Raw genomic sequence first — 25,277 nt, 5'->3', positions numbered from 1 at the left:
TGCTCATCATTTGTATTTTCCCCCCTTATTACAGCATAGCATAATGATTATCCAAGCCACTAGCGTCTTAGTTGGGTTCTTGTGTGTTGACATTGGTGTTTGGATAGGGAGTCAGTGGTATCATATAGATTTCTTCTGTTGTTATTTGTCTGTCATTCTTGAAGAGGACCATGATATCAGATAGTTGATGCCATGACATGCAGGTGAGGTAAGATGGATTTAAGTGAGGGAGGGTTGGGCAAGTTCACCTGCCTCAGTTTCCCCTCCAGAGCCACCTGGGTCCAGTGGCCAGATATAGATCAGTAAGACTGAAGATGGCCCTGGATGCAAGGGGAAACCTTGGTCTTTGGTCTTCAACAGGTTTCAGTTTGATTAAGGCTGCACCGGTTCAGTGATTAAGGCTAGGTAGCCACTGGGGCAATGAATGTCCCCTTTAACCTTGTCCCCCCTCAGAAAACAAAACAAAACAAAACAAAAAAACTAACTAAATAAATAAATCTTACCAGGGGAAGGCCCTCAAGGGTTCTGGCTGTTCTGGCCAAACCTGAGATGATTGCTATTTACATTTATTCTGGGTCAGTCCAGACCAAACAATGACTGAATGGGGCTGGGCTTGGGACCTGTTGGTTGCCAATCAGTGAGAATCAGAGTAGCTTGGATTTTTTTTTTTTTTTTTTTCTGTTATTGTAAATGTTCTCAGCTTTGGAGTTGGACTATATTGGAATGGATTCTTTTGGAAAGACTTCTTTCTAAGACAGGTCAAATGGAACCTCTTGGTTCAGTAGCATGAGGAATAAAATCTCTGCTGCCAACAGAAACCTAGTATTTAGCTGCATGGGCTTTGGTTTGCAGGACTATCAAAATCACACCTTTCACAGACATTTTTCATGGAAGAAAATGACAACTTGGAGAGCAAAAGAAAAAAATGGGATTCAAGAATTGAGGGATTTGCATATAGTTCTTACTAATGTTATTCAGTTTAGTAAAGTATAGTCTGGCTGTACTATACTATACTATAAGCATATAATTTTTACAAGAACAAAGACATTGCAGTCATCTTTATTTAGAAACATTCTTCTTTTCTGAAAGATAGTAGAAATATCTAGATTTGCCTAGTGTAGATTACATTTTTTTTTTTTTAAAAGGAAAACCCACCTTTTACATGTTGGAGCTTGTGTGTTTTTTGGTTCCATTCTTGCAAAAGATTCTGGCACTTTTTTTTTTCCCTGTTGAACCTAAGGATGGATCAAGAACTAGAAAAAAAAATTTTTTTTGTTTATTTCTGATGCATAAAAAATAGTTCCTCAGCTTATATTTTTTTGGCAGGAGAGAGGATGGCAATATAGATTTAGATTTCTGTGGGATTTGACTTTATTTGTGAAGGATTGAAGAGGACTAAGAAATATTGCCTACCTTGTGAACCAATGATCATCTATGCCACAAGTGACCATTTTTATCAGGTTTCTTAGTAATGAACCCAGCTTAGTGGAAAATGAATGTGTCTTGTGCAATAGTATATCATCATTTCACAAACTGTTAGTACATATTTGTTGAATAAATGGAAGAATTACAGAACTAGAAGGACTTTGGGAGATTTAGTAGTCTGAATTAGGGGAAAAAACATACTGCAATAATAATAAGATTATTGGTGTGAAAGACCTTGCAATAATTATATTTAGGTGATGTAAATTTTTTTTTTGTATTTCTTGCAAAATTAGGAGGATCATAGTCCTTTTACTTTTTCAGATCATACATTTTCCCTAGCCCCAAAATATTTTCTGGTTCTATTCCTAAGTAAGGTGGGGTGGGAAGGAGGAAAAAGGCACAAAGACATACCAGACAGGATCCAAACTCTTAAGAGTGTTTGTCCTAATTAGGAAGAAAATAATCATGCAGGGCTATACATGTAAAGTTCAAAATTAATGTATCCAGGCAATATTAATACAAGTTTGAAAGAAAAAGAGATGATCAGGAAAATTTTCAAAACATGGACCTCCTTCTTCTTATATGTAAAATTTTCTAAGATTATACATTATAGAACTGATAAACCAGAGTTTTATAAAGCATGCTTGTGAAGGTTAAAGCTCAAAAGTAGGGCTATAGCTGATAGGGTAACCAGAAGTTCAACAATATTGTGAGCCCCTGGGGAGTAACACCAGGGAATAATCACCAGGCTGCTTTCCTCCAGAAATGGAACAGGTCACACAGTCTCAGTGATTGCAATTAGTGATTAGCCATTGCACTTCCTGCCTCACCAGGAATTCCTTCACTATACTGATGAAGTCACAGATACAGACTCCCTGCCTCTGAGTCTTTATCCCAAAGATATCATGAAGAGGGAAAAGGACCCACATCTGCAAAACCCTTTTTGTATTGGCAAGAAAATGAAAATTGAGTGGATGCTTAATTGGGGAATGGCTGAATAAGTTCTGGTGGAATATAATTGTTCTATATGGAAATGGTTTCAGAGAAGCCTGGAAAAAGTTACATAAATTGATGCTGAGTGAAATGAGCAGAACCAGGACAACGTTGTACACAGTAACTACAAGATTATGTTGTGATCAATGATAACTTTAGTTTTTTTCAACAATACAGAGATCCAAGACAATTCCAAAAAGCTTGTGGTGGAAAATGCCATCCATGTGATCCATTGAATCCATGGTCCATTGAATGTGGATCAATCAAGTATAATATATTCACTTTTTTTATTTTTTTCTTTCTCTGTTTTGTTGTGATTTTTCTTTCACAACTTGACTAATATGGAAATATGTGTAAAATGATAATTGTGCATGTATATGTATGTACATGTCTTGGAAAGTGGGCAGATAAGGGAGGAAAAATTTAGTACTCAAAATCTAATAAAAATGATTGTTGAAAACTATGTTTACGTGGAATTAAAAAAATAAAATATTAAATGGGTAGTATTTGGAAACAAAAGGAGTAGGTTTATTAATCATCTTCTACAGAAAGTCTTTTCCTACACTCTTTAGTGCCTTCCCTTCATATATATGGCTTCTTTTATATTTGTTTAATGTTGTCTCCTCATTAGAGTGTAAGCTTCTTGGAAGCAAAGATTGTCTTTTGTCTCTTTTTGTATTCCTGATACTTGGCACAGTGTCTAGCTTGCAGATAAATGTTTATTGATTGATAATACTCCTAACTCATTGTTAGTAGAGGATGGGCTTTGAGTTATTTTTCTAAGAGAAGTAAAGGATTTATGCTGCCAATCTGAACCCATTGTGACCAAAAGCTATACATTTGTGAGTCAAGATTACAGGTACTATTTTTGGTCTTAGAAGAGAGTGAAATCAACTGGGTCACATTAGAAACAACCCATGACTTTGCCCTAATTACCACCAGGCTTTAACCCACTGAGTAGAACTAGCTGTTGCAAATTGATAGAGATAATAGATATGATCTTCAGCAGAAGATCTGCTGTTAATATGGACAAGCAAGCCTTTGTCCTTGTTTTTCTAGAACTCATTAAAATAAGATCTTGTGCACCCCCCCAAAAAAAAATCAATCAAACAACCAAAAGAACAAAAACAAAAACACAGGAGCACAGAGAGGTATATGCCATTGCTAAACCTGGCAAAAATGATTAAAACAAACAAGCAAAAAGAACCTGTCATTTAAGATCTTGTGTCCTTTGAATTTACCCTTTTGTTGACTTATTTTTTCTTTTCTTTTTTTTTTTTTTAAAGTCTGAACAACCTAGTCCAGCCAGTTCAAGTTCAAGCTCAAGTTCCAGCTTTACTCCATCCCAGACCAGACAACAAGGTACCTGAACCATCTAAGAATTTTAAAACTTAAAAACAAGCACAAAAGAATGCTGTTAACCATTTGGTTTATGATATTTCTTCTATCATTTCGTAAGAATGTATAATTACTTGGCTTCTGTTGAATTTTCTGTTATTCCTTCATGGTTTATATTCTAATGTCTTAAGATGTAATTATATATAAAAGGAGTAGGAAGATTCCAGTGAGAATGACACCAAATAAAATAATAAACAGAATACTAAATTTGTAGTAGGACCATGAACTTTAGCTCTTAGAGAAATATATTTACCATACCTGCAGATATCTCTTAATTTTTTCTTTAAGGAATATGAATTCTAGTTGATTATTTTTCTTTTGTCATTATCAGATTTTAATTTAAACGGACTCAGATTCAAGAAACTTAATGTAAGGTTTTGAATAAACAAGAAGACATTTTTGAAAAAAACATATCAGATATCAGTGATATATCAGAGTGATTTGCTTTAATATTTCTTACATCCTTCTTTCAATCACAGTTAACATTACTGATGAATTTCTGTGTCCTGAAAAGAAAGTAATTGTTGATAATCCTCCTGGGGTAGATATAGGGGTAGGAAAGTAAGGGAAGGAAAAAACTCTCATTTTGGCTATTCAAGCTACTATTCCAATGAGCCTATGACAAAAGCAAAGTGATTTGGGTTTTGTATCGCAGACTGCAAAGTGATCAGACTTTTGTAATTGAGTTAATAAAATCCTCAATTGTGAAATTAGGCTTTAGGATTTATCTATTCCAGAATCAAAGTACCTTATACACATTTATATTCATGTAACTTTTAATTTATTCCCCATATTTATTGACTCAGAGTGGAAGATAAGCTTAGTATCCTACTGATTTTCTCTTTGTCCTTTCAGATATGATCTGCTCTAGAATCAAGTTGCTTTTCTTTGCTCATCATATAGTTGGATTCTAGCTTGAATTTTTTCACTAATGACATGTCCTCATTTTTGTAAATGTACTCTGCCCTTTTATCAGTGATCGCTTGAAAAGTGGAAAAACATTTTAATGAAATTATTTCAGAAAGGGTTATTCTACTAGCTCAGATGAATTTGAAGACCGAGGTCACCATTTGCAGCATGGAATTTGAAATACCTTAAAAATCTGAAGTTTACTAAAGTTCATGCTTGACCTGAAATTGGCCTTGAAATAAAGGAAAACAGTTAAAGAGATGAACCTAAAGAGATCAAAAACAGCCACACAAAGGCTGCATTGCCTAGAACAAGTTACAACCAGAGTGATTTATTAGTCTCTGTTTTTGAATGGGTGGATTAACCTAACAAAATAACTGCAGCTTACTAATAGGTCTCTACAGATCTTTTTAGGTGTAAATTGGGTTCAGGAAGGAAAAAGAAAAAGAACCCTGAATTCCTTTAATATAGACTTCTCAAAAAAACATATACTTAGCCAAATATATGTGATGCAAACAGTTAAATTAACATGGTCCCTTTCCAGAAGTACTACCAGTATTACTCAAATTTGATGATGCTTCTTAAAAGTAGATACTCTGTTTATAGTGAACTTCTTTTAAGCTCGCCTATGACCACTTCTGTCTAATAGTGCAAAGTGAATCCTAAATTGGCTCAATCTTGTGTCTGTGGTTTGTCATGACACAGGTCCGTTAAGGTCTATAATGAAAGATCTGCATTCTGACGACAATGAAGATGAATCAGAGGAAGCAGATGAAAATGATAATGACTCTGAAATGGAGAGACCTATAAATACCCGAGGAGGCAGTCGGAGTCGAAGGTGAGCATCTTTTCTTGGCTGGGAGGAGCTTGATGATAGCTTAGGAAAACCTACTAACGTCAAAAGAGTTTAAATAAGAATTTTATTTCAAAGAAAGCTGAAGCAGTGACACTTGATGTTCCCATTAAATTGGCACATGGATATCTCATGCATGTGTTAAATCTACAGGAAACCATTTATTTACTTTACTTTTCATTAAATGGGAAAACTCCAAAATGGGATGTCTTAGTGATTGACATTATAGCTTTGAAGGACCCATAGCTGAAAAATTCTGGTTTTTTTTTTGTTTTTGTTTTTGTTTTTCCAGGTAGAATTATTATCTCCTATTCCTCAGGATATTCACAAGGCCCAAGGAAGTTGTTTTGGCATTTGATGTTGGAAATACAGTAATCAATTTCATTGCATAATGTAGCAAATCTAGTCTGTGTGCATACACAGGACTTTCTTTCTTAGTGGATTAACACTTAAATTCTTAAGCAGATTTGACTTTACGAGATGTAATGCCACCTGCAAGATGGTAATCCATATCGTATATTTTCAGAGCTAACTTGAAATTACCTTTAGGAATTTTATTTATTGTAGATACCCCAACTTTTGTTTTCTTTCTACTGTTTTAAATGATAGTAATGTGGATCAACATAAGTTTGCTATGTAAAATTTTAGTTATGTTACATATACTATATAATATTTATATTATGCTCTTAGGTTTTTAAAGTTCTTTACTTCTATTACCTCATTTAGATACTATTATTATCCTTATTTTACACATGAGAAAACTGAAGCTAAGCTTAGAGTCACATAGCTAGCTAGAAAATGTCTGAGGCTTAATTCTGGTCTTCCTGATTCCAAAATTAGTACTGCTAGTTTCCTCATAAATTGCATTTCTAGTATTTATTGATATTTCCTATTTCTGGTGGTCCCATAATTCCTGAAGGAATACTATATTGAACATAATGTTTGCAGCTTGTTAAAAGGGAAAAGTTGACATGAACCTCCTAAACTGTCAACACCTTAGTATTATTACTTTAGGAGAACTGAAAGTAAAATACATGCACAGTAAGCCCAATCAATTATTGCTTGTCAGCCAGTCCACATATTCTCATACATACACTTGTTCCATGAAGTCTCCTAAACAGGAAAAAATAAGTTGAGGGGCAAGTAATCTTACTTATGATTACTTATCCATAAGCTATTTGAATGTATGGCCTTCTCTTCCCCCCACCAACATTTCCATCTATAATCTGCTAAAATGAGGAGGAAAGAAGAAGAAACCGCAAATGGTGGTATGTTTAAAAATCTATAAAAATGTCTAGGTTAAAATCCTGGCAGTGCAACACTACTTTGTTGATCTTGAGCACCACTATTTACATGCTAAGGAAGCAACATTCTGCAGTGGAAGATTGAATGAATTTCCTAAAATGGCATGTAATTCATTCTAATAGTATCATTGTTAATTCTCCTTAATTCAAGATTTTAGTTGCTTACTTTCCCTTTGCTTCTGTTATTTCTCATTTGCTGCCTTTGGGCCATTGTAGGTATATAATATCATCTTTACAAAAGGAAGGGTGGGAAGGGGGAATAAAAGGGGATTAAAATAGAAATGGGTCTCCCCTCATAGGAGCTAAAGTGAAAAGCTTATTGGGAAAGGTCTCATTGTTGAAAATAGGAGGTAAATCATCCTGTTCTGTTCTTGTTGTTTTTATTGATTTTTAAAATTGTATTTCATTTTTAAGGTCCTTATAACTTGCTTGGGTTGCTCATGCTTCTTGGGTGTGTGTGTGTGTGTGTATGTTTCCATCTTTTTTTCCTTTTGTCTTTTCAGAGTTAGCTTAAGCGATGGCAGTGACAGTGAGAGTAGTTCTGCCTCTTCTCCTCTACGGCATGAACCCCCACCGCCTTTATTAAAAACCAACAGCAACCAGGTAAATAAAGGGATAGCCTGTGCTCATCTATGCAGAATCAGGCTTCTGGGTCACCTTAGTTTTCCTGTTGCTTTAAGAAAGATTTCTGGTATTTGGTGATATTCCATCAATCAATAAACATTTAGTAAGCATCTACTCTGGGCTAAGAACTATGCTAAGTGCATGGATACAAAATCCATCTCTGCCCTCAAGGAGCTTACAGTCTGGTAGCAGAAGCAACATGCAACAAATTTATATGACGCAAGCTACATAAAGGATAAATGAATGATAAATAACTGAAAGAAAGTGCTTGGAATTAAGAGGGGCTTTGTGGAAGGCTTCCTGTAGAAGGTGGGATTTTAGTTAGGACTTAAAGGAAACCACTAGTATCATGGTATTCCCTAAAGAATCCATATAAATTGTCCCTTTGATACTCCTTTATCCTCTGGATAGGATAATAGATATAACAGTTATATGCACTTTTTCTGAGATGTGCTATGAGGAACAGTTGGGACCTTAAAAAAAAAAAAAGCAGGTGCTTATTTTTCCACCAATTTCTTGAATTGTAGTTCTAATCTCTCTTTTTTTTCCCCTTCTTTTTGGTCATTCCTTCAACAAATTTAATAAATTTTGTCAGTTTCCTACTATTTGCTCTTCACTAGGGTCTGGGAAGACACAAAATCAGATGACATAGGGTACTTACTCTTGTGGAATATATAATCTTAACAGAAGAACAAAGTATAAAATATTAGCTGAGAGATCAGTTGCAAAGCAAATTGCTATGTGTGGTATGAGGTAGTCAAGTTTCCTCTCTAATTGAATCATTGTCTCACTGAATAGTTCACCATTGTTAAAATTATGATGAAATGTATTCATCTTTGTTGAATTTTTTATTCCTTAATATAAGAGCTGTTCCATTTTGCCTCTTTCTCTCCACTCACAACCACCAGCCTGTTTTAGCCCCTACATGTTCTTCATTTGGATTTTTATAAAATATTTTCTAGTTCTTTTCCTTTAGTCTGTGACCCTCAAAAATCCATTTACAATTCATTTACATTCTTCACACAGCTACCATTATAACCTTCTTAAAGCTCAGATTTGATGATGAGAACCATGTCATGGTTAGGAGGGAGGGGTTCACAAGCACTGAATTTGGTATCAAAAGACATGTTCAAATTTGAGCTCTGCTACTTGCAACATTTGTGACCTTGGGAAAGTTAGTTGAGTACCTTTCTAGCTCTAAATACTGTAATCTTTGGATATTTTCTTGCTTAAAAAAAAACAAAAAACAAAAAACTGAAAACCAAAAAACCTCTTTTGGATAAAATAGAAATTTTTTTAGCCTGGCTTTTCAAATGTTAAGCTCTTTATAATCTATCTGACTTATAGCTACCTGTCTAGTCTTAAACTGTTGATTTTCCCCATTTGGTAGAATGTAAATTAATTGAAGTCTGTAGATTATGTCATTTTTATCTTTGCATCAGGTCTTGAGGTACTCATAAACACGTGTTGAGTTGAATAAACATGTAAATCAAATATTCATTTTCTTAATTTGTTAATTCAGAATCCAGTAGTTTAGAATTTGTAATATGTTGACTCCAAATTGACTACCTATCCTAAAGGGGATTGTTAAATAAAGTAGAAGGGCAAATTGTAATGAAGAGGTATTTAAATCACTGTTTTTTGACTGCTGTCAGTAAAAATTTTTATTAGAATTCCAAATTTAGATTTTTCTGAAATTGTGATATTCCATCATTTGTAGGTATAGCATCATTGACAGAATAATAGAATTAAAAAGATAAACTTTGTGGTAAGAAATATTTTGAATGTATTTTAATATAATTTAGCCCAATTTCTTCTTCATCCTCTTTAATTTGGGGCCCAATTTATTGTATACTTGTAGCATTTGTTTAAGCTATACATACTGTTGCAACTTTTCTATTCCCTGCCCCTCCTAGGTCCATTTCAGAGTCTGGGCAATCTGTAATTTTTCCATCCATTTTGTGGATGTTAAGATTGATCTCCCTTTTTAATATAATTCCAAAACTGAAAGCATTAGTCAATTCAGTTTAAGACTTTTTCATTTACAAATTCTTTCAGGTTATCTGTGGAATCTAGAATGCTTAGTAGATTGCATACAAAGAATAAGATTAGTTTTCTTATGCATCATTCTTGTCAAAGAAAGATGTTTTCTGTCTCAAGCAACAAAAGAAAATTTCTTTGATTAAATTTTTCTGATAAGATATCTCTGGTCCCAGGACAAATAACAGATGTAAACACTTGGCGCACTGCATGTGTGAACCTCCAATAAGTATCTCAGGAGATCTTGAGCTTTACATCCCTAACTTGAAGGCAGAAAAGTAGTAAAAGATTGCTTTAAGATTAATTCTTCCTGAGAAGTTCCACCTTCATTTTTTTTTAAGGACATGATTTATATCTTTAGCCTGACATTTAAGATTTTCAACAATCTGCCTGTAACCTATCTTTTAAGCCTTATTTTGTCTATAACCTTCATCTTGATCCTGGAAATTCATTCTTTCCACATCTTTTATTTCAAGATCCGGCTTAGGCTCTTCTTTCTCTATGACATTTTCTTTCCCTAACACTCCAGAGTTAAAGTGGAATCCAGCTTCACAAATTTTCTCAAAACCCTTTGTCTGGATTTCTCTTTTGCCATTAATATATTCTACTTTGTGTCATTATTATTTAGGTATATGCCTTTTCCTCTGTTAAATTGTAATCCCTTTTTGAGAAAGTTGCTGTTGTTTAATCTTTATATCTCCAGCACCTTTAATAAATGTTTGTTGAACTGAATTGAATTATTTCTTTGTTCTTTGGATACAAGCAGCTGAGCTTGGCTGTTTCTCTTGTCATGATTCTTCATTTGAATGACATGAAGAATTAAAAGAGATTGCTACACAATGCAGAAATCAAATCTCTAATCATTGTCACCACCACCTTTAATGGATGCTTCATCTTGTTATTCAATTTGAACAAGGTTGTCTTGAAGAAAGTACTTTGTAAACTGTCAAGGAAGAGATAAGTGTGATCTTTTTATTGTCATCATTGTGACTTATAATCTGCCACTAAATTAAGTGTCATTATGAGTATTATATTCTCAAGATGATCCACATTAATGAGAATGATGGAGAAGGAAAGCATTTAAGCAATACAAAATACATTTAATATAGGTAAATTAAAAAATTAATATTTGTTGCTCATACACCATTAAATGTATTATAGTCACTAAATAAATAAGATTTAATGAATGGTTATTGAAAATTTTCATTTTATCTTGAAATGAATTTTTGCATTTATATTTGAATATAAAACGGGTTGTATGGTGCCCTGGGAATTCACATTAAACAAAATAGCTGAAGACCTACCATGAAGATGACCCAGGAGACTTTGAAAGCTGTTCAATTTCCTTTTCCTGTCCCTTTGAATAAATTCTTTTCACCCTTTACTAGTTTTTCCTCTTGTGTTATCTAAAGCATCAGACTAACTGGATTTGCCTTTTCTCAAGCCTTTCTTATGAGGAGGGAGGTTGTTGATTTGTGTCTCAAAGCTTTTTCCTTGCTATAGGAAAAAGAGTAAATGACGAAGATTATTTTTCAAATGGCAAATTTTTATAGTCAAAAATAATAAATGAGATGTCATACCTCAACCTATAAATACTCAATAATTGACTTACAAAGTTAGAGAACATCAAAAAAAGATTAAATGTAGAAGTTCTGTTTATTATTTCACATGTACCTAAATAACATTATTTTCAAGCTTATTTGAACATACATCTTTGTGATTGTCAATAGGCAAACTTTTTCTTTTTGAATGTTACTACTGAATTTGAAATAAACAGGAAAGGCATTATTTCACCCAAAATTCTAATGCCATTACTTGAATCACTTTTATGTGTGAACAGAAAACAAGCTGCTAAAAGACTCTTTAGTGAAAGAGTTCAGGGGATTCATTGCACCAGGCTTAATATTCAGAATATAATAAATCACTCTCCAGGCTGGAAGACTGCAAAGGCCAGCTGAGTGAAATCAGAGCTTCTATCCAGTTAAACTGGTTTGAAACAGTGGAGAATGTGGGGTACACTTTTGTATTCTGGAACCATTTCCCTAAAGATAAGAACAGATACTAAATAAAGCAATTGTCTCTAGAATGATATAGCTCTGTCATTCTGTGAGGTTTTCAACAAAGCTGTTTACTTTGCAGCAGTAAGAGATCAAAGGGAAAAGATTAACTGGGCCTTTTTCTGGGCAGCTACTCTGTAACTTGAGGCTGGTCATCAACACCAAAAGGACCTTCTTGTTCTCTGCCCTTGCAACTTCTAAAGAAAGAACTTGAATTTTCCCTATATCTTGATTTTTCGTCCCCAGGCACATTTAAAACTTTCTTAGGCTATGGCACTTAGGAAATGGGAGGAATGGGAAACTTCAATCTTTGGGGACCAGGGTGCTCTACCAACTATACTACTGAATGGAAGGTCAAGTGATCTAACATTAGGTAGCAGTTTTTTACACACTAATATCAAGTAAGATTTACAATCACTATATACTATGGAATGAAGTTAAATTTTAAAGGAAAAAGTAAGCCAAATAAAAATCACTTTTCTACCATGGGAGGAACAATTGTTTTTCTCTTGCCCCAATGCTTTGAGGGACCTTGTACTCTGCCCACCCAGAATGTTCAGTTTCTACCTCCCAATAGCTTCTGAATTAGGGAGGAGTGCCATCTACTGACCTACCCATTCCTAGACCTGTGTACATCCTGTTTTCCCTTTAGGTTTCATTTCTTTTAAGGTTTTTGTTATTAGCAGTACAAGATTTGGGATTTCAGTTTTCCTCTTTTGGAAGTTCTGCCAGTGTGACCCCGAATGAAATGTTGACTCATCTAACATTAGATAGACATTACATTAAAAAAAGAAATCTAAGAAATCTAATAATATCAAATCGGTGTCTCTGCCATCATTTTTGACGTAATACTTCTAATAGAAATTATTTATGATCAGAGCAAAAAATTATATAGCAGGTCTCAATAAGAAGAAAGGAAATAGATTCAGTTTGCCTTTTGGAATGTGTTTCAGTTAAATATATAGACCTTTCTTGAGGGAAATGCTCTCTAAATGGTGATCTTCCTTCCAGAATTAGTGATGTATTATTATTAGTGAATATTGCGTAAACTCTCAGATGTAATTGATTGGTGTTGATTTTGATGAACTGCTGCTTTCCATTACTCTTTACTTCAAGAGATAGTCTACCTAGGTAGAAAAGGGTGGAAAGATATATTCAGAAATAATTGCCCTGTAAAATTAAATAGAAAAAAATAATTTATTTTTTAAAAACTGGAAACTTTTGTGATTCTTATACGTTATTCTATGACACATGTGTATGTCTTTTTTTTTTTTTTTTTTTAACTTTGAATGTTGTTAACCAAGAAGCTCTAAAATACTTGTTTAATAGTGGTCTTTCTTTGATCCCTAGATTCTTGAAGTGAAAAGCCCAATAAAGCAAAGCAAATCTGATAAGCAAATAAAGAATGGGGATTGTGACAAGGTAGGTTTTTAGTTGCTGGTTATGGGCTAAGTATGTCGTGCAGAGTTAACACATTTTTTCATTCATTGATTCCACTTTCATTCTTTCTACCTAAAGAAATGCTCAGATGTAATTTACTTCCTGGCCTGAGTACTATCCCAGTCTCATGCTTTTACTTTTAAAATCCTTTTGTCTTCCAGCATTTAGTTTGGACTTGCATTATCATTTGGAGCAGTGCCTACAGTACCAGCCATTTTCAAAGAATTGTAATTGAGGTAGACGATTGAGTTGGTAGGGGGGGACTGAGAAGTGAGTTAAAGCAACAATGTGAATTGCAGTGGGTTACCCTCGGAGAGTGTGCCATATGTCTCAGAAATCTGACTGATTTTAATTATCCTGGACTGGAAGAGGCTTACTCTACGTTGTCGGTGACATTCCTTCCAACAACCCTAAGGCTCACTTAACAAGTCTTTCCTCTGGTTTTATTAGCAACATACTAGGGGGCCTCCTGCGGAGGCTCGTGCTCCTTAATGGTCTCTGAAACTGACCAGAACGGAAACAGTAAAATGGATAAAGGAGAGGGATGTCCTCCTGCGGGGGGGGGGGGGGGGGGATTTCTGACAACAAAAATAAACATTTAGTATTCAGTTACAGTTTATGAAAAAAAAAATTGACAATGCTTTTTAATCACGGAGAATGGTTTATTAATGATGAATGCTATATGTGAGCAGGTTAGTGTTTGCCCCAAGTTCTTATGCTACTTATTCATTCACCTGACTTTATGCTGCTTTCCTTTGATTCAAGTAAATGAAAGAAGGAAGAAATAATTATGTGATGCCATTCAAGACCTTCAGGTCTCCCATTTAGTGCTTCTGATTGCGTACTCTGGTGATTATATGACTATCATGAAAAACCCAAAATGCTATTCCTTTGTGAATAATATTGATTTAGAAGTATTCATTAGGCAAAGTGTTACTACTCATGGGCTGTTGCTGTCTTTTGTGATTTGAAGGGACTGTGACTAATGACTGTGGTATTACCTGTTTATGTATAAATGGCCAGAGATCAGTACAAAAATGCTTCTGTCCTTTACTTACTGTGTTTATGTGGGGATTGTTCGTTCGTCTATGTTTGATTTAAACCTGATCAGACCAGTCCCGACAGCCAGAACAGCTGGGAATTGTAGTCCATCCAGCTGCTAAAGTTTTTTATTTTTTTAATTAGGGGTTGTCTTTTTTTTTTTTCCCAGGCATATCTAGATGAACTAGTAGAACTCCATAGAAGGTTAATGACATTGAGGGAACGGCATGTACTTCAACAGGTGTGTATTGCTCTGGTCCTTTCCTAACAAGTCTCCTAGCCAGTTGGCTTCCTTGTGATATCTATATAATGAATAACATGTGGCAAACACCTAAAGAAGCGTCTGATGAGGATGCTCATTTACATTACTACCGGGCTGCTCTTTGGCTGTGAATCAATTGAATGATTTTTTTGGCCTTAATAGTAGGCCAGGTGGAAAATGGGGACCCATGAAAGTAAAGTTTAGCATTGCCATTGTAATTTACTGATCACAATCAGTGGCTGAGATATAGGAATGGAATAACAGGAATGTGAAACCCTTAAGGCAGAACTTCTGAAATTTGGAAAGACTACAATAAGAATTTCAATCCTGTGTTGTAAACATTTATGATTCAATTAGGGGACCAATTACCAGTACCATGCTATGAAAAATAAACATTTTTGTTGTTTCTCTTATCTTCTGCAACCCTGTCCCAACTATAGAACTCTTAAAGAACATGATCATTTATATTAGGACCATGTTGTGTTTTAAAAAAATAAAGAGGACAATTTTTACATTTTTTGTGAGGTTGAATATATGGGTCTTCTGAATGTATTTCCAGTGATTAAAGATAAAATAGCTCCCTTTTATACCCAAGAAGAAAATATATTTTCCATCATAGATAGATATATAAAATGCCATCTTGTTTTTATATATTTATTTGCATTACTTTCAAGTGAATTTCAGGGGATATTTAATTTACCTTTTTTTAAAAAACCAGTATGATATTATGCATGCATTTTTGTTTAAACCTCCAAATAGATTGAACCTTTTCAACCTGCCAAGTTCTTTGTTTAGTCTGATATTCTTTCTAATTCTTTCAAAGTTTTCTAAACAAGAGCAAATCTAGAATTCTAAAATGGGGGGCAGGAGGGTTTTGTTTAAAATAGGCATGTATTTGGGAAGCAGCATGCATATATAGGACGACAGAACCAGAGCCAAAAATAAACTCAGGGTTATCTTTTCCCACCCCTTCAATTTACAAATTAGGCAATTCCAGGAGGTCCATTTACTTGCCCAGATAGATAAATATTAGAAAGAAGATTTGAACCCAGTTCCCCTTACTGTGTCTTTGTTCTTTCTAGTATACCATTCAGCCTCACATTATTTATTGTGACTGTTCTAGTAGTATTTTACTATGCGTCCTCACTTACAGAATTCAGGTTTGGTGTTTGTTATTTAGTAAATCTTGGGTTTAGTTTATTATATGCTGTTATTAATTCATTAGTTTTCATTTTTCCCATCCAACTTCTGTCTCCCTCTCTATGAACTAATCTTGCATTTTCCCAAAAAAGGAAATTGAATCCAATCATTGGAATAGACCACATCCCCTTGAATTTGTTAATTCTTCCAAGCATAGAATCCAGTTGTGAAAGGAGAGGAAAACATTTAGACTGAGTAGGACAGAGAGGTCAGTTAAAGGAATTCCAAAGAGGCAGTTGCTCCATAACCCATATTTGATGGATCCTAATACTTCATTTCACACAGTAAATTGTAAAACAAATATTCAATCTTCAAAGGCTGTGTTTGCCCCAGAGCCTCTGCCTTTTGTTAACCTGCCCCAGATTGGAAGGATTCCACAAAGCAATCCAGGCAAATATCATGATGCCAGGCCACTCAGCAAAGTCTCCAAGGCAGACATTCACAGTGAGTCCTATACTTCAAAATGACTGCCCAATTCCACAGGGCTGCCAGCAGAGAAATGGCAATTCCTCTCTTCCTACTATCTTCACTTCTCTAAATTCTATGAATGGATAAAATATAAAGTAAGAGGGAAAGAAGCCAATTCATCATCATCACTACTACTACTACTACTACTACTACTACTACTACTACTACTACTACTACTACTACTACTACTACTACTACAATAATAATAATAATAATAATAATTATTATTATTCCTATTACTATTAGAACTTTTGCTTCATTCTATCTCCAAGATCCCCAAATAATCTTCTTACTCATCTGGTTACTTCAGTTTCTTAGGAAGAATAAAAGCTAAAACAATAGAAAATATCTTTTTAGTGACTTCTCCTGGGGGTGTTATCATAGTGCCAAAATTAGCATCCCCCTTTATTCTGACCCAAGAACAATGAAGAAGGTGCCTGACTGTAGGGCTAGATCAAAATGGATAACCTTGGAAATAGTATAGGGGACAGAGGGGGAGTAGCTATGAATTTTTAACCTGGCATAAAGGCACTCCAGGGCACACATTGTTTCACCCTAATTGCATTTCTTGGACTATTGAAAGCACTCTGTCTTTGGCCTTTTGCCTTGTAATGCATCTGAAGCGTGTGATTATGAGACCATGATGCATGTCCTGTCATGGTTTACCGCTTAATTAATTCCTATTGTAAAACTTAAGGTTATTGAGTACTAATGCTATTCTCCACCTTGTGAGCTTCTCATTTTGCAAATTGCATTCCATAAATGCTCATGTGCTCTTTTTAGTAGATCCATTCAAAGGAAAATTCACAGTGAAGCAGGTTCCTATTCTAACTATTCTTGGGTTCTTCCATGTAACTTTCCTATTAAAAAACCCCCCAAAATCAGACTCTAAGGAGTCTGCACAGAAGTGGGTTTTTAAAATTATTCTTATCATCATCATTGTTTATTTGTGTGTCTGAATAATGAATAAAAAGAGCTAGGTTTTTTACTTTTTTGTTGAAAAAAGCCTTCCCAAAGGCTCAAGGAATGTGATAACTGAAACTAGAAGATTGTAGATTGTGAATTGTGAGATACCTTTAAGATGATCTAATTTCCATTTTTTTGAAGGAATGATTATGTTAAGTGACTTGTTTTAAGATCTCACAGATGGGGCAGCTACATGGCTAGAGCAATGGTCTTGTAGTCAGAAGGACCTGAGTTCAAATTTGGATTCAGACACTTGACATTTGGTTGACCCTGGGCAAGTCATTTAAACCCTGACTGCTTCATTCATATACCCAGGTTGTCTTATAAGCAAGATTCCAATCTGTCCTTTGTTCTTTCCACTGTGCCATAATTCCACATTTTAATGGAAATGTGTAATAGAAGATTTGTATGATCTCTCAAGTTTTACTGCATTCATGAACATTTTTCTCCAATTCAAAAACATGCATTATACTTGTGTATGTGTTCTAAAGATATATCAATGAAGAAAAATCCTGACAATCAAAAGCTTAATTCATGCTAGGGCAAAACTAGCCATAGCAGAGTTCTTTATATTATGATTGGCCCTGGATAGATATCAGGGAGTTCATGAATTTTGATGGAGAGGGAGGGAATTAATAAGTACATTTTCATTAACCTCAGGGATTTTTTGTAATTCTATGTATTTTAAAATATTCCAAGGAAGGGCATCCTTAAGTTTCCTCAAAAGGGGCCAAAGCACCAACTTTAGAATCACAGTAATCCTTTGCAGAAGGCACTATTGGTATCACTATTGTGTTATTACAAGGGAAAGACATTTCATACCTTTCCTGATGACCAGCCAAACACCAAGACATTTTGATTTTAATGCAACACATACAATAATGATAATGTATAATGATGACAATGCTTTTACCTTTTTGTAATTAAGAATGGTTGGGAGTTAACTAAGTAGATCTCATAGTTTAAAGAAAAAAAACCAAAACAAAAAAAACCACACAATTTGCCCTTTACAAGTCTGATGTGGCTAGAGGTAATCAGTCTCATATATGTTCACATACCCCATCATCTGAAAAATGAATTTCACAGCTTACTTCCCTTCCCCTGTTCCTTCATTATAATCCTCTATTTTTTTTTTTTTTCAGACACTCTGGATCTTATTATTTTTCAGGGGAGGGACATAAAGACAGATTAATTATTGCAGTGTGATAAATGGAAATCAAGTACAAGTAGAACCACATTGATAAATAGACTTGTACATTAATATATAAAAAACAGAATGAGTCAGTCACGGGTGTCTGTGTCATTGTAATACAGCATTTTCATGTAGTGCTTCTGACATCCTGGCAAAGCACCAAAACTTATTTTTCTTTATAAAGTATTTTTGACTTAATTGAGGATGGGTATGTAGGCACTAATGATTCAAATCGTTAATGTTGCTCCCTCTGGCAGGCAGTAATGAATTCCTTAGAAGGTTGCTGCTGTTTGTCTTGCTGTCTTGATTCAACTGTGATGTATTCTTATAGGCTCATAAAAACTTGGGCTTGTTTTAGTGAAATTTGTCAAATGCCCTTTATTCTGTGTACATGAATAAGAAAAGGGAATGGATGGAGAGGAAAGAGTGAAGGAAAAAAAGAGAAAAATAAAGGAAAGATTTAGCATGGGATAAAATAACTGTTACTCTACCTGAATATGAAAGTTTAAGAACTGATATTATATGATGAATATTGATAGACAAAGGGAGATTTTTTTTTTAACCACAATGTTTTAGTTGGCTTATAAAAGCTGGCGTTTTTAGGCATGCGTCCCTTATAGCCTTTTCCCCAGCAGGCCTTCATCTTCTGTCCCATTAACAATTAATTTTTTTAACCTCCCTCTAGATCAAAGTTTTTCTACCAACTTTTGACATTATAATGACCAGACTTAAACATGATATTCTAGTAACCTGTTCAAAATGCTAATTATTAGCATAAAGAATGCTTGCTGATTTTCTTGTGTCATATACTGGGATAGATACAGTTTAAATAGAATTCTTGTTTACCATTTAAAATAATTAGCATCACTAAAATAGAGTTCTCATTCCTTTAAGGATACCTTGAGGTTCTTGGGATGAACCGATAAAATTCAAAAGCTTGGCTCTCAGCCTGGGGTATCACATTGTTATTGGTAGTGTCTGGAACTGGGGGAAAAAAAGACAAACATTTATTAAGTCATTTCATATTCATTAATTCTTTTCCAGAAACTGAGACATATTGAAGTTTGAAAGGCCAGCACTAAAATATTTTGAAAGTCTTAGAAAGTCTGGGTTCTATCTCTACTATTTACTAGTAGAGAAGTCATTTAATCTTTGAACCTTGTTTCCTCAATCTGTAAAGTTAGGGTAACAGTCCTTCTATTTGTAGGTTAGGTAATCTATCTATAATTTAAAGGGGCTTTTTAAAGAGTAGAAAACTTATCAACTATAAGTCTTATCAACTATAACCATTAAACTAGATATGGAAAGTAACCATCACTTTGTTGTCACATAAAAATAGAACTGGAACAACTGGATTAGATGGGGTCTGGGAAGGTTCTGTGCCGATTGGGTGGGTTACTTAAGTGTTGCAGAGAAAAACCTAGATATATGTATGAATAATAGTTCTGTGAAAATGAATGAGATGTAGAAACTGCCAAGTTTATAGGATATTGGACTAGAAAGGACTTTAGAGATCATCTAGTCCAATTTCTTCATTTTCCCTTAAAGGAAACTGAAGCCCTAAGAGGTTAATTGAATCACTTCCAAATCATATGAATAGCGAGTGACATAACCCGCATTTAAACCTTATCCTTTGACTCCAAATCAGGTGTTGCCCTCCACCTTATTGTGCTATGCTGCCTGCAAGTCTTGAGTTATATTAAAATAGCAAGATATTATTTTATTAAAATTATGAGTGTCCAAAGATAAAGATTAAAATTATAGTTCAGGGATAGGGATAACTTTTGTTGGTGTATTGTTTTTCCTACCAAGAGTCACTGACTTGAAGGGAAAATGATGGTAGTTGAAATTAATTAAATACCCCTTACTACAAATAAAAAGAAGTATGTGCGTATTTTGCTGAGGCATTTGGGTTAAGTGACTTGGTAGGAAGTATTAAGTGTCTGAGCCCGGACTTTAACTCTGATCCGTCCTATCCACTGCACTATCTAGCAGCTCCCTAAAAAGAATAAAAGTTTTGAGTTTTTTGAAACTGAGACTGGGAAATGAAATAACCCTTGAGTCATAATTGTATTTCCATTCTCTCCTGTTAAAGAAAGATGAGCCTGAGCAAGGTAGAGAGTTGAGGAAAAGGAAAGAGTTATTTGGAATAAGAAAGATAAGTAGAAAAGAAAGAAGCAAAACTAGCCAGGATCTGTTCAAACATATGTTTATGAAGCTCCTGTGATGCTAAGATCTGGAGATATAATGAAGATGAGAATCATCACTTTATTTTGCCTTTAGAGTTCATAATTCAGTAGATCTTAATCAACATGTACACTTCTTTTTCCATAATTATTTCAGCTTAGTTCCTCTACAACTCAACTATCTAGGCTTTTACCTCATCAGGAGATAACTGATATCTTTATTTCAAATGTTCACCCCACTGTGTTAAGCACTATGATTGTTGGATTTTTTTAAATCAACCAATGAATCATAACTTATTGAGTGAATCTCAGAATCTTTAGGTTTGGGAAATTAAATACTGAACCCCAAGTCCCTTGAAATGTGGTAAGATAAGATGTTCACCATCATTTATGTACCCAAGTTGATATCTGTAGAAATATATTGGGATATAAAGAATCATGGTATCTGTTGAACTAAAATTACGTCTCCATCTTTTACTCTTTTCCTCTGTCTTCCTACTGCTCACTTTCAAAACTTTCTCTTTTTTTCATTTGCCAGATTGTAAACCTTATAGAAGAAACTGGACACTTTCATATCACGAATACAACCTTTGACTTTGACCTTTGCTCTCTGGATAAAACCACAGTTCGTAAACTACAGAGTTACCTGGAAACATCTGGAACATCCTGAGGATACAGCAACTGGATACATCGAAAACTATCGGGGCTCCTATTATTATTATTATATATTTTTTTTGGTTGTGGTTTTTTTTTTTTTTTTTTTTTTTTTTTAATATGAAACACTCAGAATGATGCAACCAAAAGGAAAAAAAAAATAAAAATGAAACAACCCTCTTCAGCTTTATTTTTCTTTAAAGCCAGTCATCATCTCTTGATAAAGGAGAGGTTAAGTGACAAGACTCAGAGGATCGCTCTTCTTACCAAGAAAATACTCCAGAAGAGTTAGCCTGGATAGCCTCGAAAAAAAAAAAAAAATTCAAAACAACAACAACAAAAAAACTCGTTCTTAATGAATGTGTATGGTATCATGTATCTCTCTGTGAGGTTCCATTCCACAAGATGAATACATGTTCAACACACTGCCTTATAACTGATCTATTTATTATTGCATACAGCTATTCTAATGTCATTGAGGGAATGACACTACCAGATGTAATAACTACTCGAGTCCCACCTATGCTCCTTTGGATGCAGGACCAGTACCCAGTGACCTTACCCATTTTTATGCCAGTCAATAATGACTTTTCTTAGTCACTTGAAATGTTACAATCTTGTTTCTGTCTTTATTTATTTTTTTTTTTTCCTAGTTCTGGAAACAAAGTACAAATTGGGAAGGGGAGGGACCAAACAAGAGTCCTGATTTTCTTTGGGGTCTTTCTGCTTTGAATTGAATCCAGTCTGTCTGTATCTATACAGTGATCTTGGATCATGGTAGAAAATACATCAAATAGGATCATATGATTTACTCTCTAACCTTAGTCAATAAATCAGTGAGACTTTTTAAAAAAACAAACAAATATTACTGTAAGCTATCCCAAATCCAGCATTGTTGACCTGTCAACAATATTCTTATATCTTTATATCTGGAATTGAAGGCATTCCACAGGATCATCAACTTTTTTTTAAAGGGGGAAAAAGTACTGGTCCTGTTTTCTAAAGAAACCTTGTAGAAAGTTCTAAATTTGAAACTATTTATTATTTGGAATTTTCAACACTCTCCTGCTGCCTTTGTATTACCTACCTTTTTTCATAAAACTGGGATAAGAGAGTTTTGTTTGTTAATATTATCTGCTCAGACTTTTTTTTTTTTTAACCTTTGAAAATTTAAAAAAAAATTTTTTTTGGAAAAAAATTCTATGTTGTTCTACAATGACATTAGATTATGGTCTGACTTGCAGTTTCAGCAGTTTAGTAGCTATTTAGGTAGCATACTTGTGTTTCCAGAAGAATTTCTTCAGTTGCTGAAAAGAGGGTGATTGTTTCATTATCTGAACCCTTATGTTTAGGAGGGACTCTGTCCTGCAACGTGTAAAACAAAGCAGATGAATTTTTTTCTTTTCAAAGGTGGGGGGTTGGCCAAAAATACTTTTGATGCTGTTACTCCATCCTCTCCATGGATCCCTTAAGTCCTTGTTTTAGGACTTCATCCCTCTGAAAGGAAGAGGAATAAAGAAATACTTCTGGATCCAAAGGTTTGTTCAATGGATCGGCTTTAAGGAAACATGATGCTTGTTGATAGATCAGTATCTCTCATGTTTACTTACATGCCAGATACCATCTTTTACATATTGGGATTAGTGTCTGTATAGTAGTGGTATTTCCAGGCGTCCATTAATGTAAATGCGGATTCATAGTGGAGTTATTTCTACATAATCAAAATTGGAATTTTTTCATTGTTTCTTTACGTCCAAAGAGAAGACTTTGTTTTTTGTTTTTTGTTTTTTTTTCTTTTTAAAAAAATCTTAAATTATGATTCAAACCATGCTCCATGGAAGGTCTCTGTAAGACTTCTTCCAAAAGAACAAGTGTACTTTTTTCAGTAATGTTATGACTCTTAATGATGATTGGCATGAAACTTACTTGAAGCATTTGTTGTTGTTGAGTCCACATTTCAATGTGCAATTGCAGAAGAATCTTCTTTCTGAATCATTTTGGACATTTGGTGGTTGATGTTGGGTTTTGTGTAGGTTTGGCTCTTTTTTTTTTTTTTTAACATTGTGGGGCTAGGGGAGGGTCAATGTTTATATGAAACCGTTTGCAAATTTTCAAAGCAATCTTTAAAAAAAATGTTGAACTCCTAGTACACAGTCAACTTGGTATCTTTTTATTAGTTAAACCCAATACTTACATATGTAGTTTGGACCATTTTGACTTTTCTAACTAAATTTTGTGGCAAAAACTCAGAATTTGGGGAGGGGAATAACTTTGCATCCCTTTTATAGAATTCTTATTTACATACAGACATTTCATCCATGAACTTACTAGCCAAGCACAAAGAAAATATAAGTAATATTCCAAAAGGAAAGATGGGGAAAATTAAAGGTAATTACTTTGAAGATGAGTTTAGACCCACATTTAGGAAATTCATGAATTGCCTTGAAAACATTGCCAAAATGAAGAGTCTCTGATTTGTTGTTAAAATTGGGAAGAATGTAATTATTCCCCATTCTTGGTGACAACAAAATGAGTTTTCCACAAAATTTTGATAGAACAAGAGTCATGCGGTGTTGATCTTTTTTAAAAAAAGTTTTACATTAGCTATTTTCATCTAATTTTGTATGCAGAAACAATAAATCCTTTTTTCAATTATTTACAATTAGTCATACTTCTCTTAAAGTAACCCACATAGAGCTACCACATTTATAAATGCTTATCTTGAGAATTTGTTAAAATGTTGTTTCGCATGCACTTTATGCTGGTAATAGTAACTTTGATACTTTAACTACAAGATGGTGTTTCGTGTGGGGAGGGAAGGAGGGAATTAGCCACATATTTTTATGCATTTAACCCATATGTGTAAAAGCTTCTATTGCTGTGCTATTTCTCTTGTTCTTTACCATGATGACAATGCCCTGCTGGGTTCTGGCAGAGTATTCCAGTAGACTGGACATTCTGGAAAGTCTATGAAGCTCCAAATGTAATCTTAATAACATGTGACAATGAACCTGGTTAAGGTTATCATCAGAGGTCTATCTATAAGATGATGTTTTTTTTTTTTTAGCCAAGACAACTTGTGAAATAACCTAAGATATAATGGGGTCTAGTGTCTATTAGTAGAGAGTGGACACACACTAAAAAATTCTCCCCCCACAGGAAGGATCTGATTTTATTAACTAGCATAAAACTAGGAACTCTTTGGTATGGTCCTTCCCTTCACCAGATTTCACAGGTGAAATCCATCTAAACTTTTTAGATAGATTCTGGTGCCTCGAGTACATAGAGATTAAGTGATTTGACCAGGGCTAAATAAGTAGTGTCAGGTATGATTTGCACCCAGGTCTCCTTGACTCCAAACCTAGCATTTATTAAGTACATACTATGTTCCTAACATGTACTAAATGATGGGATAACAAAGAAAGGCAAAAACACAGAACATAGTCTCTGCTCTCAAGGATCTCATTCTAATGAAGGAAACAACATAAAAATAACACTATACAATGTGTATGCAGTGTAAAGAAAAGATAACTTGAGAGGGTAGGTATGGGGGCACTTTTAATTTTGCAGAATGGATTTTTTTAAACTGTCTTCAGACAAGCCAGAAGGAAGAGAATTCCAGGGCCAGATATAGCCAGTGAAAATACATGGGGTTGGAAGCTAGATTGTCCTGTGCAAATAGCTGAGTGTAGTTTATTCTCAGCATTCAGAGAGGGGAATAATGTTCAGAAGATGTGGTAAAAAGTAGAAAAGGGCCAAGTTATAAAGGGGTTTTAACACAAGAGGATTTTGTATTTATTAGGTAATAAGGAGCTATTGACGTTTGTTAAATAGGGTGGTAATAGGATCAAACCTATGTTTTTGGAAATTGTTTTAGCAGCTATTTAGAATTGGAATGGGGGGAAAAGAGGTAAGAATACTACAAAAGCCATCAGTATGGGATGAGGAAGACCTGGAGTAACAGAAGAGGACATACGGGAGATACTATAAAGATCAAAATGAGTTGGAAGATATGGGAATGAGATCAAGATTGTAAGCCTAGGTGACTACAAGAATGGTAGTGTTCTTGACAGTAATAAGTTGGGAAGAGAAGGGTTTAGTAGGAAAGATAATTCTATTTTGGACATGTGACATGTTGAGTCTGTCTGTCTATGGAACATGTCCAAAAGTCAGTTGGCAATGTGACATTGGAGATCAGGAAAGAGACCAATATTGGATATATAAATCTGGAATTCATCTGCATAGACATGGTCATTTGCATAGAT

At 34.5% G+C, this 25,277-nt stretch overlaps 1 protein-coding gene across 8 annotated transcripts in view; it reads left to right on the top strand.

Moving 5' to 3' along the window:
* The window catches only part of MLLT3 (MLLT3 super elongation complex subunit), a 268,850-nt gene extending 245,183 nt beyond the window's left edge, over positions 1–23,667 (top strand). For all 8 annotated transcript variants that reach the window (XM_074281852.1, XM_074281853.1, XM_074281854.1 and 5 more), the window contains 6 exons: positions 3,705–3,780; positions 5,431–5,563; positions 7,386–7,485; positions 12,954–13,025; positions 14,254–14,325; positions 20,897–23,667. In XM_074281852.1, the coding sequence (XP_074137953.1) occupies positions 3,705–3,780; positions 5,431–5,563; positions 7,386–7,485; positions 12,954–13,025; positions 14,254–14,325; positions 20,897–21,028 (585 nt within the window). In that variant the 3' untranslated portion in view covers positions 21,029–23,667. The remainder of the gene's footprint in view (positions 1–3,704; positions 3,781–5,430; positions 5,564–7,385; positions 7,486–12,953; positions 13,026–14,253; positions 14,326–20,896) is intronic.
* Positions 23,668–25,277: the final 1,610 nt, after the last annotated feature.

Source organism: Sminthopsis crassicaudata, chromosome 1 (genome assembly GCF_048593235.1).
Source record: "Sminthopsis crassicaudata isolate SCR6 chromosome 1, ASM4859323v1, whole genome shotgun sequence".
Classification (NCBI taxonomy): domain Eukaryota; kingdom Metazoa; phylum Chordata; class Mammalia; order Dasyuromorphia; family Dasyuridae; genus Sminthopsis; species Sminthopsis crassicaudata.
Note: the sequence above shows the minus strand (reverse complement) of the source record. Positions and strands in the feature narration are given on the sequence as shown.